The 19023-nt window shown below is 42.4% G+C and overlaps 1 protein-coding gene across 1 annotated transcript in view; it reads left to right on the top strand.

Annotated features, from left to right (window-relative positions):
* Positions 1 to 19023, top strand: part of vps4b (vacuolar protein sorting 4 homolog B) — a 44826-nt gene that overhangs the window by 21468 nt on the left and 4335 nt on the right. The window contains exons 5-10 of the mRNA XM_072509473.1: positions 2131 to 2250; positions 6338 to 6494; positions 7281 to 7429; positions 11660 to 11741; positions 12738 to 12957; positions 17279 to 17419. Coding sequence (XP_072365574.1) covers positions 2131 to 2250; positions 6338 to 6494; positions 7281 to 7429; positions 11660 to 11741; positions 12738 to 12957; positions 17279 to 17419 — 869 coding nt within the window. The remainder of the gene's footprint in view (positions 1 to 2130; positions 2251 to 6337; positions 6495 to 7280; positions 7430 to 11659; positions 11742 to 12737; positions 12958 to 17278; positions 17420 to 19023) is intronic.

The following is a 19023-nucleotide window of genomic DNA, read 5'->3' as shown; positions in this document are numbered from 1 at the left end:
GCCCCGCCTCCCCTGGCGCAGCTCCCTTTCCAGGCCCGGTCCCACTACCCCCAACTCAGCCCCCCCCCCCCCCCCCCCGCGGGGCCCCACCTCACCGACTGAACATCAACCCCCCCAAGCAGTTTACCTACCCCCCCGCCCCCCCACGAGCCCACCCGGCGGACCTAATCAAAATAATACCCAATCAATCCCAAAAAAACAAAGAACCCCCCCTCGAAACACAACCCACCAATCCCCAACCATCCGTCCACCGCGACTCCTCAGCCCTGACCATTAGTCTGAGTCCAGTTTTTCGGCCTGGACAAAGGCCCACGCCTTCTCCGGGGACTCGAAATAATGGTGTTGATCCTTATAGGTGACCCACAGATGCGCCGGCTGCAGCATACCGAGCTTCACCCCCTTCCTGTGCAGCACTGCCTTCGCCTGGTTGTAACCGGCCCTCTTCTTCGCCACCTCCGCGCTCCAATCCTGGTAGATCCGGGCCTCCGCGTTCTCCCACCTGCTGCTCCGCTCCTTCTTGGCCCACCTTAACACACACTCTCGATCAGCAAACCGGTGGAACCGCATCAGCACCGCCCGCAGCGGCTCGCTGAGCTTGGGCCTCCTCGCCAGCACTCGGTGGGCCCCCTCCAGCTCCAAGGGCCCCTGAAAGGCCCCCGCTCCCATCAGCGAATTCAGCATGGTGACTACGTAGGCCCCCACGTCCGATCCCTCCAGCCCCTCCGGGAGACCCAGGATCCACAGGTTTTTCCACCGCGACCGGTTCTCCATCTCCTCGAACCTCGCCTGCCATTTCTTGTGGAGTGCCTCGTGCGCCTCCACCTTCACCGCCAGGCCCAGGATCTCATCCTCATTCTCCGAGACCTTCTGCCGGACCTCCCGGATCGCCGCCCCTTGGGCCGTCTGGGTCTCCAGCAACTTATCGATTGAAGCTTTCATTGGCTCCAGCAGCTCTGCTCCCAGTTCCTTAAAACAGCGCTGGAGAAGCTACTGCTGCTCTTGCGCCCACTGCCTCCACGCTGCCTGGTCTCTGCCCGCCGCCATCTTGGTCCTCCTCCCTCGCACCTTTCTTTGCTTCAATTACACTTTTTTAATCGCCCCACTCCTGGTCCAATCCATACACTATCGGGGGAATGTTGCTGTCCCCTTGCCACATCGGGAAATGTCGAACAAGCGCCGTTATGGGCCCTAAAAAGAGCCCAAACGTCCGTTTTTAGCGGGAGCTGCCGAACGTGCGACTTAGCTCCGCATAGCCGCAACCAGAAGTCCGCATAGCCGCAGCCGGAAGTCCGCATAGCCGCAACCGGAACGTGCGACTTAGCTCTGCATAGCCGCAGCCGGAAGTCCGCCTAGCCGCAGCCGGAGGTCCGCCTAGCCGCAACCGGAAGTCCGCATAGCCGCAACCGGAAGTCCGCATAGCCGCACCCGGAAGTCCGCATAGCCGCACCCGGAAGTCCGCATAGCCGCACCCGGAAGTCCGCTTCGCCGCACCCGGAAGTCCGCTTCGCCGCACCCGGAAGTCCGCATCGCCGCACCCGGAAGTCCGCATCGCCGCACCCGGAAGTCCGCATCGCCGCACCCGGAAGTCCGCATCGCCGCACCCGGAGGTCCGCATCGCCGCACCCGGAGGTCCGCATCGCCGCACCCGGAAGTCCGCATCGCCGCACCCAGAAGTCCAAATCTCATAAATTCTTAAGCCTCTCCACCTCTCCTCTTCCCACTGCTAACACCTCCTTTAAAGTTCACCTTTCTAGCAAACCCATTTTACTCTTAATTTCTCTTTCTTTGGACCATTCATTCTCCTCATAGTTCTCTGAAGCACTTTGGGATCCTCTACTAGCTTAAAGGCAATATATAACTGCCGATCTTTTTGTTTCCATTCCTCTGTTTAATTTAACTCATTAAGTATGCAGAGCAATTCCATATCAGCTTCGCTACAGAGTGGGAATCATAAATTCTCAAAATCCAGAGCTGTTGATGATACTGAACTTCACTTGTTTAAATGTTAATGCAGATAAAGGTGGAATATAATTATTTGAACTAATTTTTGAACAGCTATATTCTAGAGGGTGATCCCAATGCAACTGATTAATTCATTTCTTGTATTTTATATGAATTGTTATTGTGCAGGTGCCATTGTTATGGAGAAGCCAGATGTCGGTTGGAGTGACGTTGCAGGTCTAGAAGGTGCCAAAGAAGCTCTTAAAGAGGCTGTGATTTTGCCTATCAAGTTTCCTCATCTCTTTACAGGTAACATTTCACAGGACTATGTCTTTATCACTCATTAAAATCTTGCTTAGGGCATGGACTCCGTTGTAATGTGCTATGTGAGCGTTCCTCATGGGCGTTTCCAGTATTGTTTTGTGTTCCTGCTACAAATTCTGTTCTCTAACAGGTGACTCCAGCCCTCTCCCTGGTAAGTGTTCACAGCCGTAACCCTGAGATGACCGCCTCCTTTCACCTCCATTACATGCTCTGCCGCAGACAATTTGATGCTGAAACACTCAGCCTTGCCTTTGCTACCTTTATTGACTATTCCAATGCACTATTGGCTGACCTCCCTCATTCTACCCTCTTTAAACTTGAGGACATGCAAGACTCTGCCTTTGTCCTAACTCGCACCAAGTCCCGTTCACCCATCATCCCTGTGTTTGTTCAGGGCAGCACGGTAGCCCAGTGGGTTAGCATTGCTGCCTCAAGGCGCCGAGGTCCCAGGTTCGATCCCGGCTCTGGGTCACTGTCCGTGTGGAGTTTGCTCATTCTCCATGTGTTTGTGTGGGTTTCGCCCCCACAACCCAAAGATGTGCAAGCTAGGTGGATTGGCCACACTAAATTGCCCCTTAATTGGAAAAAATGAATTGGATACTCTAAATTAAAGGGAAAAAAAATCCTGTGTTTGTTGACCTGAGTTGGTACCTGGTTAAGCCACCTCTGATGTAAAATTCTCATCCTTGTTTCCACATCCTTCCAGAATCTTATCCATCCCTGCTTCTGTAATCTCCTCCATCTGTACAATTCTTCCAGGTATGTGCACTCCTTCATTTCTGGCCTTTTCTGCATCCCTGATTTTAATCACTCCACCATTTGTGGCTGTACCGTAGCTGTCAAGGCTCTAAGCAATTGAATTCCCTTCCTAAACTTTTCTCTTCCTTTACTCCCCCTTTTAGATGCCCCTTAGGCCTACCTCTGACTAAGCTTATAGTCACCTGTCCTGGTGATAAATTTTGCTTCATAATGCTCCTGTGAGGTACCTTGGGACCTTTAATTACATTAAAGGTACTACAGATTGTTAAAGTATAAATTCTTGCCTGCTGCATTTATCTGTGACTATTATTATGCCCAGAAAAATATTTTAATGAGAATATTGATGTTATGAAACATCACTAACCTGTCACATCATTCAGTAGTTCTGTGTTACTGTTTCTCTATAAAGCACTGATTGCTGGAAAAAATGATTTGTATTTATATAGCACCATTCACACCGCAGGAAATCCTAATCATGAAACACTTCCTGAAGTATAGTCACTGTTGTGATTCAAGAATGCAGCAGCCAATTTCTGCACAACTAGCTCCCACAAACATCAATAGGATAATTACCAGATAATCATCTGCTTTTGTGATGTTAATTAAACAATAAATATTGGCCAGACACCAGAATAAAATACTCAGCAGATCAGGCAGTATCTGTGGACAGAAAAACAAGAGTTTGCATTTTCGCTCAATGACCTTCCATCAGAACTGGTGAAAAAAGTAACAGACAAATGAAAATTCTATTGGCAAGGTGGGCAGAGCGGGGATGGTAATTTCTGAAAGAAAAGTGGCAGTGAATTAAGCATAATTTTCTAATATATTATCATGGGTCCTTTTATGTGCGTCTCAAAGCAGAGGTTTGGTATGAGTCATCCAAAAGATAGTAAGTCGGTGACAATGTAGCCTTCCTCAGGACAGAGCCTAGACTTTTGTGCTAGAGTGTCGAGTGGGATTTGAACCTATGATTTTGAGACTCCCATCAACTGGCACCTTTTATACTTCTCCTTAATTTGAGTTAATTTCATATTTCACAGTAACATGATTATAATCTAGTATTTTATTACAGTTTACTTCAAGACTTCAGTCTGTCAGACAATATCTGCAGTTTATCTATATTTTGCCGTTGTACATTCTGTACAAAGTGGTTTTCAGGATATTCCAGTTTGTAATCTGGATCAGGAGAGATAGGAGGTAGAAGAGGTTGCAGCTTCACCCTGATAGGATTTAAGTTTCTTTGTTTTTTCAAAGATCTTTAAATGAAAAAGATGATTGCATAGGAGGTTCTGCCTGCCGCGAGCTCTCATCTGACAGATTCCTTGCGCTGTGGATTAACATATCTGTCAGTTGTTTCACAAAAATTGACTCCCATTTTTTTGTTTGTAACTTGAAATGCTTAACAATGACCACAATCATTTAGCAAATATACCCCAGGAGATACCCATTGTTTCAAAGTCACATAGATTTGCATAATTGATATTAGCATGTCAATGATGGATGAACCATAACGGCCTCTCTAGATTATTAATCAACATTTCAAATTATCACAATGAAGCAGAAAAACGCATTGTTGAGAAAATTGTTGAACATTAGAGAAATATATTTAAAAGCCACATTTAAACAGCAGGAGCAATGACCACATTGTTTCATTCTTCGCTAATTTAGTAGAGTAATGGGTTAATGGTTAAGTTAATTATGATGTGCGGGCCACACAGTGGCACAGTGATTAGCACTGCTGCCTCACAGCACCCAAGGCCCCAGATTCAATCCCAGCCCTGGGTCACTGTCCGTGTGGAGTTTGCACAACCTTCCTGTGTTTGCGTGGGTTTCGCCCCTACAACCCAAAGATGTGCAGGATAGGTGGATAGGCCACGCTAAATTGCCCCTTAATTGGAAAAAATGACTTTTTAAAAAAAAAAGTTAATTCTGATGTAAGCACGGCATTCGGGTCAGATGACCAAGAGATATGGGCAGAAAACTGTGTCTTAGAAACCATGTACTTCCTATGAAATCTTGTAAATAGTGTAAATAAATGGTTTCTAGAAAAACTATATACTGACCATCTTGAGTCACTTTTTATAGATTAAGTTAAACCTCTTCCAAACACTTTTTAAATGGTAACTTGAAATATTTTTCTTACTTCCAGCATGACTATTGTTAAGTCCCAATTATGGTCAGTCAGCATTTCAAAAGAAAGCTGAACGCCTTTTTTAAACCAAGGGAACTGAAACACAAGATTTCACTTTTTGCAAAATAAAACAAATGTTATTGCATACAAATTTAAGCAGATACAATTATGTTAACACCATAGTTTATACCCATACATGCTAGGCCCTTAAGTTTACTTCTTACTTCCGTCGAGAATTCTATTATATGTTAACAATATGTCATAAGTTATTTACTTGCATGGGGAACAACGATAAGTATGCCACAGCCCTTTGGAAACTTAGCAAATTCTTACCATTTCTTTATTGTGGATGCCTCAGTCCCATGTTCTGGTTACTTTTCGAGTTCTTCCAAGCGAATCTGTTAGTTGCTTTCTTTGCCACAAGACTCTTTTGGGACCACCTGTAGGTTCATTCACTAGTTTCAAATGAGGCAAACTTCCAGCTTCTGTTCCTTCACAAAATTCAAACTGAGATTAAGCCTCACCCACATTCACAGTGAAGAATTTGTTATTTAAAGGTCTGCTCATAGTGTAGGTCTGTCTAATTGTCATTTACTTTGTCTATCCTCTCGGTGAGCTGCAAACTGGACACACCAATTCCAAGCTACTGCTTGAGTGGCTCTGGGTCCATTTATATAACCTTAAGCAGGCCAAACCTGCCCTGCAGTTTTGGTTTACAAATCTCAAGTTCAGTTAGTTTCCTTAGAATTAAGGAGGGTCAGTTTACTTTCTATGTTTTCCTTTTCTGTTTCCATTATTAGTTATGCCATGCATGAATTAAGTTTCTCCACCATATGTTTTCTAGCTCTTCTGTTTGGACTTTTTAACTGTAATAACCTCCCGGCTTGCTTCTGTCGCATTCACATCATTTGTTTATCAGTTTTAAATTAGGTCCACCCACCCCAGCTCTCTACAATTAAACTTTCATTACTAAAATCGCATGTTATATGCTGAAGCGCGTAAACCACAACGCAGGTATTCGCAACACTAAATTCTATAATTTCACGAGTTGCTGTATATGAATATACAGTTCTTTGAGTGTTATCTGATGTAGTTTCCATATAATTTTACTTAGTTATGATTGTAAAGATTTTTTTGTAGCAAGGGTTTGGCTTTTAACTGCAAAGACATTAATTTCTCCAGGCAAACGAACTCCATGGAGAGGAATCCTTCTGTTTGGTCCCCCTGGAACTGGCAAGTCCTACCTGGCAAAAGCTGTGGCAAAAGAAGCAAACAACTCTACATTTTTCTCAATCTCCTCTTCTGACTTGGTCTCTAAATGGCTTGGAGAAAGTGAAAAGTGAGTTTCTATCATCCTCACTAATATGGAGCTTCGAACTAATAACTTTGACAGTTGTCTATTTGAAAATTGGCAGTAGACAATTTTATATTTCCTGCCTCTTTGAGCTATCTTTCTAAAATATTGCACCTCATGTTTCTGACTAAGTCAATCCAGATCAGAAGTGGAAGTGTTAACCAATTCAAAGTGAAATTAACGTGGCAAGATTGTTCATGTCATTGTTTGAATCTTTGCAAAATAGTCCTTTATTACAGTCAGTGGTCTAAAATTTGAATGAAACTGCAGTAAAAGCAGGTGTTTATTCAGTAAATGGCATAAATGAGATTGAATCCACTCCATTCTCCAAAATGTTATCCTGTATCTGTGTGCATTTCTCTTCCAAACCATTGTCTTTTAATATGAGGCTACGCTTTGATCTGTTTTGTGAGGGCCACAAAGAATCGAGCACAGGTTTGTGGAGCCAAACAACAATATGTACACAGGGCCTGTAGTTCCCTCGCTAGCTGGTACCACACTGGCCAGCTCTATTTATACAGTTGCAGCGAGACAGTCGACATGGCAAAATTGAATGGGGAAGGTTAACTTTGGTAAATCTTAACCTACAAATGCGACTGAGAATCCTGAAAACAGGAAGTAAGATTTGTGAACAAGAGTTGCATACTGTAGGTAAGACATTTCAGTTATGAGGTATATCTCGGGTATTTGTTGGTGGTTACGTCGCAGGAATAATTACATTGCTATAAACACATTTACACACAATCGCTTCTGCATTTCTGCTTTATTCAGGTTGGTAAAGAATTTATTTGAACTTGCCCGTGAGCACAAGCCTTCAATTATCTTCATTGATGAGGTTGATTCTCTTTGTGGCTCGAGGAGTGAAAATGAAAGTGAAGCTGCAAGGCGTATTAAAACTGAATTCTTGGTCCAGATGCAAGGTAAGCATCTTTGGGGTTAGTCAGTCAGTAGTCTTATTTATAGTTTGCGTAAGGTTTTATGTGGAATCTAGGAACTTAAAGCATGGCATTAAAGAAGTTCATTTCAGCCACCATTCCTGTACATTATTGTGAACTTTATCCAATCAATTAATCTTCTGAGCAGAGGTTTCTGAAGTTCTCTCTATATGCTTGCCCCAAAAATAAATTCAAGTCCCCAGAATGTCAGCCAAATATTACATCCTTGTTCTTTGGTGGTTTATCATGATGTGATGTTTCTGTGGTGTCAGGAAAACATGTGCAGCACAGAGCTGGGATCCCCTTTTTTTTGTTGCAAACTTCAAACTTGTTCCTGATATTGTGTGGTTCTGTTTTTAAAAACTGTTGGTCAACACAGCATTGACAGGTTTTACTGGGAGTTTTACAGTTAGCCATTGCATCAAGGAGAGAAAACAAAATCCTAATTAAGTCCTACATGAGACTGCATTTCTGAATTTGCAGTTGAAGCCTACATCTATATTATCTATTCCTCTTAGTATTTAAACAAAAGCTGAAATAAATAAAATAACTTGCATTTATTTTGCATCTTTTCAATTCCTCAGGAAGTCTAAAATCGTAAAAGTCATAGAATCACTACTGTGCAGAGGAGGCTATTTGGCCCATTGAGTCTGCACCAACCCTCTGAAAGAGAACCCTACCTCATCCCATTCCCCAACTATCCCCTTAACCCCATAACCCAACCTAACCATTGGACACTAAGGGCAATTTCTTAGCATGGCCAATCCACCTAACCTGCACATCTTTGGACTGTGGGAGGAAACCGGAGCACCCAGAGGAAACCCATGCTGACACGGGGAGAACATGCAAACTCCACACAGTCACCCAAGGCCACAATTGAACCCAGGTCCCTGGTGCTGTGAGGCAGCAGGGCTAACTACTGTGCCACCCATAAATTACTTTGTGGCACTCTTTTGGCATGTCAAACATGGCAGCCAGTCTGCACACACAGTCTCCCACACAGCAATGAGATATGACAGTTGAGTCTAATTGACTCTTACCATTTAGATATTACAACAAAAACAACATTTGGATTTGTACCTTTAACCTAGTAAATCTAACCAGAAAATGTTTGTATATAGCTGCCCGACAAGTTAAAGCAACACAGTGGTTCAGTGTTGTTGAAATCAACATGATATCAGTTGAAACTGTTCAGCAAAGTTCTTATTTTATTAACAAAACCACAAAAGTAAAAGATGAGCATAAAGCTGCAGTTAAATTTGGGTTTCTAAATAGCATTTGAAGAACCTCTGTCAGCAAGTTCAATTCTGAAAGTATTTCTCCATTATAGTGCATGCACCTGTTTGCCATGTCGATGTGTTGAGGATTAGAGGTCCCTGGTGATTGTAGCCTATGGTCCCAGGCTGCTTTGTGAAATATCTAAATAATTGTAAGACATTACATTTTACTTAATGTTAAACTGCGGAAAATGTGTCAGTTTTATCATGCTTTTATTTATTAAATAAGACCAATAGGAAATATTTAATCTAACCAGATAGTTGATAGACGAAGCAAAATTAATATATCTGGATGAAGCTGTCATCACCAAGAACACCCAACATCGATCTTTTAAAACGACACTTCTCTCCCAAGAAAACCTGTAAACTTGTACATATGGATAAAAGGCTAGAAAAATGCTTTATCCAACTTTAATACTGTGGCATTTTCAATTATAGTTTTCCAGAGTAATGTTTCTATCCAACAGTACTACTGGCCCACTATATAAGCTATATCAAAATCAATAAAATGCCTACAATGTTCACTTAATTGGAGCTTTAATAGTAGAGTGCCAGTAGAAACTGAATTGTTTGAGGGAAAAGATTTAACCGTAACTTATATTGATGAAAATCTATTTTTCTTTGAACTGCAATTTGTTTTTTAAATTTAATATATTTTATTAAAGTTTTCAAACACAATTTTTCCACCTTACAAATCAACATATAAGATAGCACAATAACTAATAAGTAACATTATTTAAATAAAATAGTGAACTAACAAAGTAAAAAATAGTGCTCCCCCCCCTCTGGGCTGCTGCTGCTGACGATCTATTTTCCCTTAACGTTCCGCGAGATAATCAAGGAACGGTTGCCACCGCCTGGAGAACCCCTGAACCGATCCTCTCAACGCAAACTTCATCCGTTCCAGTTTTATGAACCCTGCCATATCGTTTATCCAGGCCTCCACGCCGGGGGGTTTTGCTTCCTTCCACATGAGTAAGATCCTTCGCCGGGCTACCAGGGACGCAAAGGCCAGAATATCGGCCTTTCGCCTCCTGCACTCCCGGCTCCTCCGCTACCCCAAATATAGCTAACCCCAGCCTGGCTTGACCCGGACCTTCACCACCTTTGAAATCACTCTTGCCACTCCCCTCCAGTACTCATCCAGTGCCAGACACGACCAAAACATATGTGTGTGGTTCGCCGGACTTCCCAAGCACCTCCCGCACCTGTCCTCCACTCCGAAGAACCTGCTCAGCCTTGCTCCCGTCATGTGTGCTCTGTGTAGAACCTTGAATTGTTTCAGGCTAAGCCTGGCACACGAGGAAGAGGAATTTACCCTATTTAGGGCATCAGCCCACAGACCCTCCTCCCCCAGCTCTTCTTCCCATATTCCCTTCAGCTCCTCTACCAGCGCCTCCCCCTCGTCTCTCATCTCCTGATATATTTCGGACACTTTGCCCTCCCCGACCCATACCCCGGATATCACTCTATCCTGGATCCCCTGTGTCGGGAGCAGCGGAAATTCCCTCACCTGTTGCCTCGTAAACGCCCTCACTTGCATGTATCTAAAGATATTCCCCGGGGGCAACTCATACTTTTCCTCCAGCGCTCCCAGGCTCGCGAACGTCCCGTCAATAAACAAATCTCTCAATCTCCTAATTCCTGCCCGATGCCAGCTCTGGAACCCTCCATCCATCCTTCCTGGGACAAACCTATGGTTGTTCCGGATCGGAGACCACACAGAGGCACCCGTCACACCCCTATGTCGCCTCCATTGCCCCCAGATCCTTAAGGTTGCCACCACCACTGGGTTCGTGGTATACCTTTTCGGGGAGAGCGGTAGCGGCACCGTCACCAGCGCCTTTAGGCTCGTTCCTTTACAGGACGCCATCTCCAGCCTCTTCCACGCCGCCCCCTCTCCCTCACTCATCCACTTGCGAACCATCGCCACATTGGCGGCCCAGTAATAATCGTCCAGATCCGGCAACGCCAGTCCCCCTCTGTCCCTGCTGCGCTGCAGGAACCCCCCCCTTACCCTCGGGGTCTTCCCTGCCCACACAAAACTCACCACACTCCTATCTATTTTCTTTAAAAAGGCCTTCGTGATCAAAATGGGGAGACATTGAAACGCAAAAAGAAACCTTGGGAGGACCATCATCTTGACCGCCTGCACTCTGCCCGCCAGTGAGAGCGGCAGCATATCCCACCTCTTGAAATCCTCCTCCCATCTGCTCCACCAGCCTATGTAGCACCTCGTGCGTCTCCATTTTTACCGCGAGGCCCAGAATCTCATCCTCGTTCTCAGCTGCCTTCACCCCACGGAGCTCTATCGCCTGGGCCTTTTGCGTTTCTTTTAGCCCTTCGATTGCCAATAACATCGGCGCCAGCACCTCCTTCTTTAATTCCTCCACACACCGTCGAAGGAATTCCTGCTGGTCCGGGCCCCATGTCGTCTGGGCTCCATCCGTCGCCAGCTTGCTTCTTCCTTCTCTGCCGCTGCTCCAAAAGATCCTTCGCAATCTGGCCACTACCACCGATCTTTTCCATACACACCAGGGGGGACTCCTTACTTCGTCACCCCACACTGGGTTTGGTCCGAAAAAATTTCCTTTGGGGCTCCCAAAAAGAGCCCAAAAGTCCGTTAGAACGGGAGCTGCCGAAACGTGCGGCTTAGCAGTTCATCGCCGCAACCGGAAGTCAACTGCAATTTTTTTAATGAATGATCTGACTCATTGCTGAATCATGAACCTAAACATTAATTAGCACATGTCTAACTAGACACTAAGGTATAACTACCCTAGTTTAGATAATCAAAATTTCACTTTGTGGAATTTTCAACATGGTGAGTTTGAGGGGATAATTCAACTTATCACTGTTCAAATTCCTACTTTCCTACTATGTCCTGTTATGTACACAATGTTTGTTACACAGTAAAACTACTGATAACTTTTCACAGGTGTTGGAGTAGATAATGAAGGAATCCTGGTACTTGGAGCAACCAATATCCCATGGGTTCTAGATTCTGCCATTAGAAGAAGGTAAAATGTTTATGCAACTTTTTTCAAAAAAATAATGCCTTTTAAATGAAAATATCATCTGTCAGAAGATTATCCATACTGGTAAACAAATTATGACTCCCTATTAGCTGCATGGACGCACGCACAATGATGTCATTTTTTTTATGGTTGACAAACCTGCTGTCAAGCAAACTGAAAGTTGCCCCTTGTGAAATGAGGTGCACTCAAGAAAAGAGCAACTTTTCACTGAACAATTATAATTCTTAACAAAGCAGAACAGTCGAATATTGCTTTGTGCTGTAATCAAATAGTGCAACTGTACAAAGAGCTTATGAAATACTGTGTAAACATTCTGGTGTTCTCTTGCCAGTTATTTCTCTCTATGAAATGACATTATATATGGGAAATCTTAAATGCACGCATCTAACATAATCTTGCATCTATTTTCAAATGGACAATGCTGTCATTGGGGAAAATTGGAAATTATTCACATTATATGGTTTTTATTATGATTTTCTGTTGGATGATGTATTTTTATCAAAGTCAAATTGTAAGTTTGAAGAAAGGAAAACCGATACCATAAAGATCAATTTGTATTAATTATGAATGAGATTCCCCTTGCAGAGATCTTTAATTATTTTGAAGATATAGTTGGCGTTTCAATTTATCTTGAATGGCGCCTAATTGATATATTATTATGGAATGCTAAATCATTACTGAAGCCCATTTTAAATTCATGTTTTAAAGGGAAAATAATGTTCTGTTGGCATAGTATTTCCAAAAACAAATGCAGATGATCATATGCTTTGAATTTGGTCAGTCCACTTATCAATGCTAATTCAGCCCAACATTCCTACCTGTAACTTAATGCTGTGATTGCAGAATATCATATTTTAGGTAGTCGCAAAGGTTTGTAAACCAAATAATCAACATTATTGACCAAATCACGTTAATGCACCTCATTATCATTAGTGCCTTTGGCATAATATTTCTTATTCTTAAACTGTTGTTTTCCAGATTTGAGAAACGTATCTACATACCACTACCTGAACAGGGTGCTCGTGCTGTGATGTTTAGATTGCACCTTGGAACAACACAAAACAGTCTGACTGATGAAGATTATCAGACATTGGGAAAGAAAACAGATGGATATTCTGGGGCCGACATCAGTGTCATAGTCCGAGATGCTTTGATGCAGCCGGTCAGAAAGGTTCAGTCAGCTACACATTTCAAGAGGGTAAGGTACCATAAAAATAAATTGCAGTAATGTTCAGGAAATATGGATCCATTCTATTAATTGTACAGGTAAATGTAAATAAATTAATTGACCAAAGCTGCAATTATATTTCACCCGTTCTCACATATCTGGTTCACATCTGCCATGACAGATGTAGAATTTAGAGAATAATACCCAAAATGAGTTGAGCTCCCTTTCTGTTCTTCACATCCTTAATTGTTTTATTAAATATCTGCCTTGCCTTCAACTCACTGTTCACTCGAGCTCACCTTTCAAATGGTTTCATTCTTACCTGTTATGACAAAAAGGATTCCACCCTCTCAAGATTTTCATTACTGTATAAAGGTATGCTGGTTTGCCAAAAAGCTCCATTCTTTATCCCTGCCCCCCCTCATTTACAAACTCCCCTTGCTGACATGATTAGCATCATTCAGTTTTCACGGGTATATCAATCAACACTCATTGTTAACCCACTGTCTCCATTATTGAATTCAAAGCTGTTGCAAAGCTCCAAATTGCAGATAGATAGTAAGACCTAAATGAATCAAAAGTTTTTAAAAGCTTACTATTTGGCTAAATTGAATGTATCACTTTATTAATGCCAGCACCTATCTGCCCTTGTCCAAAATCTATTAAACTCTGGCTTCTTCAGCTAACATTGGAGCTTTGAAGCTCAACTCTCAGTTGAAGTTGCGTCCCCATTGATCTGATGCCCAAACTGCTTTCCTTCACCATTGAAACATTACCCTCTTCTCAAAAGTTGAAGTTTCTCATGAAAACAATTTTCTTTGACCGTACATTTGTCATCCCTAACCCCCATTAAGTTTCAGACAAACATGGGGCAGCATGGTGATTCAGTGGTTGGTACTGCTGCCTCACGACGCAGAGGACCCGGGTTCGATCCCGGCCTGGGTCACTGTCATTTGGAGTTTGCACTTTCTCCCTATGCCTGCATGGGTATCACCCCCACAACCCAAAAAGATGTGCAGGATAGGTGAATTGGCCACACTAAATTGCTGCTTAATTGGAAAAAAAAAATGGGTACTCTAAATTTATTTTAAAAATAAAAGAAAAAGTTTCATACAAACATACGAATTAGGGGCAGGAGTAGGCCTTTTGCCCTTCAAGCCTGCTGTGCCATTCAGTAGATCATGGCTGATCTGATTGTGACCTCAACCCCACATTCTGCTGACATCCAATAATCTTTGACTCCCTTGTCAGTCTGCCTCCGCCTTAAAAATATTAATTTAGCCTGCTTCACTGCTGTCTGGGAAAAAGAATTCCCAAGATTTCTGACCCTTTGAGAGAAAATATTTCTTCCCATTTCTATCTTATGGGAGACTTTTTAAAATATGTCCTCAAGTTCTAGTCTCTCCCACAAGCATTGACCCTGTCAGGTTCCCTCAGGAACTTATGTTTCAATAAGAACACTTCTCGATCTTCTAAATCCCAAATGGATATAAGCCCAGACTGTACAACCTTTCCTCGTAAGATTACCTCCCCCATCCCAGGTATCAGTCGATTAAACCTCTGTAACATGCATATCCTCGCTTAAATAACGAGACCAAAATAACACAGTACTCAAGACGAGATCTCAGCTACACCCTGTACAACTGTAGCAAAACATCCTGACTTTTAAATTCCATACCCTTTACAATTAATAACACCATTCCATTTGCCTTCCTAATCACTTGCTGTAGCTGCATGCTAATTCTGATATATGTACCAGGACTCCTAGATCTCTCTGTTCGTCAGAGTTTTACAATACCTCTCCATTTAAATAAAATGCTTCTTTTCTATCCTGCTGTCAAAGTGTGCATGTTCATATTTTCCCATATTTTACTCCATCTGCCAATTCTCTTCCCACTCACTTGACCTATCTATAACCCTTTGCAAACTCTTAAGTCCTCTTCATAATTTACTTTCCTATCTAGCTTTGTGTTTTCAGCAAATTGAGCATCTGTACATTCTTCATCTAAGTCATTGATATAAATTGTAAATAGTTGAGGCTCAGCACTGATCCACATGGCACACCACTCGTCACAGGGGCGGCATGGTAGCACAGTGGTTAGCACTGCAGCCTCAGAGCGCCAAAGACCGGGTACAATTCAGGCCTTGGTGACTGTGGAGTTTGCACATTCTCCCTGTATCTGCGTGGTTTTCCTCCGGGTGCTCCGATTTCCTCCCACTGTCCAAAGATGTGCGGGTTAGGTGGATTGGCCGTGCTAAATTGCCCCTTAGTATCCAGGGATGTGCAAGTTAGGTTATGGGGATAGGGCAGGGTGGACGGGGAGTGGACATGGGTCGGTGTGGACCTGATGGGCTGAATAGCCTCCCTCGGCACTGTAGAGATTCTATAATCCTGCTAACCTGAAAAAGTTCCATTTATCCCTACTCTGCTTCCTGTTAGTTAACCAATCCTCTTAATGTTACTCCCTACATCATGAGCTCTTATTTTGCATTCTCACCTTTGATGTGGCACATTGTCAAATGGAAATCTCAGGACAGATTTCCTCCTACCCATGTATTAGTAAATTGTGATTTCCCTTTGACAAACTACTCTGCTAGGTTGAATTGTGATTTTCTCATTGTCTTGCTATAACTTCCTTATTACAGATGGCAGCAATTTCCCTGCTCTTTTTGCCATTTTACAATCCTTTTTTAAATTCATTTTAAGGGACGTGAGTGTCATTGGCTGGCCAACATTTATTACCCGTCCCTAACTGTGCTCCATTTCAGAGAGCATTTGAGAGTCACATTGATGGCAGATTTCCTTCCCTAAAGGATGATAGTGAACCAGAAGGTTTTTAATGACAAATGATTTCATTTTTTTTTTTAAATTTCAATTAAGGGGCAATTTAGCCTGGCCAATCCACCTACCCTGCACATCTTTGGATTGTGGGGGTGAATCCCATGTAGACACGAGGAGAATGTGCAAACTCCTCACGGGGCCGGGATCGAACCTCGGTGCCCTGAGGCAGCAGTGCGAACCATTGCCCCACCATGCTGCTCTTTTTAATTCCAGGTTTTTATTGAATTCAAATGACACCAACTACCGTGATGGGATTTGAACCCGCTTTTCTGGAATACAAGCCCAGTAACAATACCATTGCGCCACTGCCTCCCCTATCTATTGGGACCTTTCCAGAGTCCAAGGAATTTTGGAAAATTACAACTCATGCACCTACTATCTCAGCAGCCATTTACTTTAAGACCCTAGGATGAAGTCCATCAGGACGTGAGAAGCTGTCAGTTTTTAGCAGAAATAATTTTCTCGGTAGCCTTTCCCTGCTGATTGTAATTGTTTAAATTCCACCCTCCCTTTCACCTCCTGATCCATAATTATTTATGGGATGTTATTTGCACCCTCTACAGTGAAGACATTTGCAGGGTTTCTGTCCAATTCACTAATTCCCCATTCTCACTCTAGAGGATCAATGCTGGCTTTATTTTTATTTCCTTTTTAAATACCAGTGGAAACTCTTACTTTCTGCTTTTAAACTTCTAGCTTTCTCTCATTCTAATTTATCCCTCTTTATTAATCATTTAGTCATTCTTTGCTGTTCTGTATAATCTGTCTATTCTTATGACCTGTGGAATTGTGCTTTTTTAAAAAACTTCATCAGACAACTTTGGCTTATCGCCTGAATCTATTAACCCCCACTAAATTTTAATTATCAAATTGAGAAACAGCACATGAGCATCTTTCTTTTAAAAATTACATGTTAAATTTTGATTTTTCTATTACAAATTCAAACCAACTGTGTTTGTATTTTTTCAAAAACAAAAGTGTCCTGTGATAGTTTTTTGTTAGAATGTTTCTCTCCATGCTCACATATTGCTGCATTTAGTCATTGTATTTTCCCCAATGTGTACATTATTTGATGAATTGTTTTAGATAGGCAATATCTTTAGTTCAGACTGGACCCAATCAAAATCAATTATACTTATTGTTATTTATGCCACTAGTTCAGCAGTCAGAGCAGTCAGTCTATTGTGAAATTGTGGCTGCAGCAGCACATAGCATCTTAGCAATTGACTGCTATAAGCTAACAACTAGATCTGATAGAGGGTTATGAATCTGAAATGTTAACTTTAATTATCTCTTCAGACGTTCCCAGACCTGAATGTTTCCAGCATTTGTTTTGTTTATTTCAGATTTTGAACAATATTTTGCTTCTGTCAACAGCTCACAAACTGTTAAACAATTCACGTGGTTATTCCAGCTACCGTACAGAAGAAACATTGAAATGAAGCCCGTATTTAACATTGTTAACTTGCAACATATTAGTTAAGTAGTTTGCCTTTTTTAAATTTGTAGGTCAGAGGTCCTTCAAATGCTGATCCATCTGTGATTGTAGATGACCTCTTAATGCCATGTTCACCTGGTGATCCTAATGCTTTGGAGATGACCTGGATCGATGTCCCAGGGGATAAACTTCTGGAGCCTGTCGTGTCTATGGCAAGTGACCTTAATTTCTACATATATTACCATTATGGCTCCGATAGATCTCTGGTTGTTTCCCCATGTCATGAAGGTGAAATGTTTAAAACCACCATGCCTGTGCAAAACAATCTTATTGAAATAAGGGCAACATGGTAGCATAGTGGTTAGCACAGTTTCTTCACAGCTCCAGGGTTCCAGGTTCGATTCCCGGCTGGGTCACTGTCTGTGCGGAGTCTGCACGTTCTCCCCATGTCTGCGTAGGTTTCCTCCGGGTGCACCGGTTTCCTCCCACAGTCCAAAGATGTGCTGGTTAGGTGGATTGGCCATGATAAATTGCCCTTAGTGTCCAAAAAATGTTAAGTGGGGGTTACGGGGATAGGGTAGATACATGGGCTTCAGTAGGGTGCTCTTTGTAACGGCCGGTGCAGACTTGATGGGCCGAATGGCCTGCTGCACTATAAATTCTATGAAGAATCTATACTTGGGTAATAAATAATTTGGCAGTTGGATTGTTTGCATTGTATGGTGCAACTTAATTGGTTACTTTGGTAAATGTGAAAAGTTACACACAATTGTTGTGCATTTGACTCCATTTACCACACGATGTTGAAGTTATTTCATAAATAATGTGCTTTGAGATGTTTTGCGACACAAGGAACTGCATAAAGCTATGCCTACTTTGCTCCTTAACATTTCTATTCCTGATTAAAAGAATCACATTCTTCAAAAATGCCAAGTTTGTGTGCTATGAATTTTCAATTTCTCCGTTACTTCTCCCTATTTTAATTCTTTTCACTCCTGCCCCACCACTCCTTTCCATTTTAGGAACTTGAGATGAGAACATTTCCCCTCATTCCCCTTTCAAGATTTTTTGTTATCTTCTTAATCTCAGTCTTGTATTTCGTTCCATTCCTGATACACTCTGGGTGACTTAGTCCTTCTTTATCATGCTTTAGGGCCACTGTACACATGCAGTCTTTGTCCTGTATGCATCAGATTTTACTATTGCTACAGAACAACAATCAATCAAATAAATTGCTGAACTTAATAAAAGACTGGAATACAAATCTGAAGTCATGCTTAAACTGTTCAGTGCTCTAATCAAACCATAAATTAAATACTGGGAAACCTTTACACCTTGGAGGTGAGACCAAGGCACAAAATATTTTAAATCTTTCATGGGATGTGGACGTCACTACCGAGGCTAGCATTTGTTACCCATCCCAAATTGTTCTTGAACTGAGTAGCTTCCTAGGACAACTAAGAGTCAACCATATTGCTGTGGATCTGAAGCCACCTGTAGTGACCCAGGTGAGTTTTTACAATAATCAATGATAGTTTCATGGTCATCATTAGTTTTATATTCCAGATTTTTATTAAATGAATTTAAATTCCACCAGCTGTCAGAATGGGACTTAAGATGTACCCAGCGTCTCGAGATTGCTAGTTCAGTGACTTTACGAGTCGCCATCTCCCCTCCCCAATTCTTGTTCCTGTTAGTATATGATGGAGGAATAATATAGCAACTTGTCTTTAACTTCAAGTTTATTCTGCATTCAACTTGCCAGAGATACAAACTCCATATAATTACTCCACAGCAATTGTTTCTGCTGTGTCCA

The sequence above is a fragment of the Scyliorhinus torazame genome, chromosome 6 (assembly GCF_047496885.1).
Source record: "Scyliorhinus torazame isolate Kashiwa2021f chromosome 6, sScyTor2.1, whole genome shotgun sequence".
Lineage (NCBI taxonomy): Eukaryota > Metazoa > Chordata > Chondrichthyes > Carcharhiniformes > Scyliorhinidae > Scyliorhinus > Scyliorhinus torazame.
Note: the sequence above shows the minus strand (reverse complement) of the source record. Positions and strands in the feature narration are given on the sequence as shown.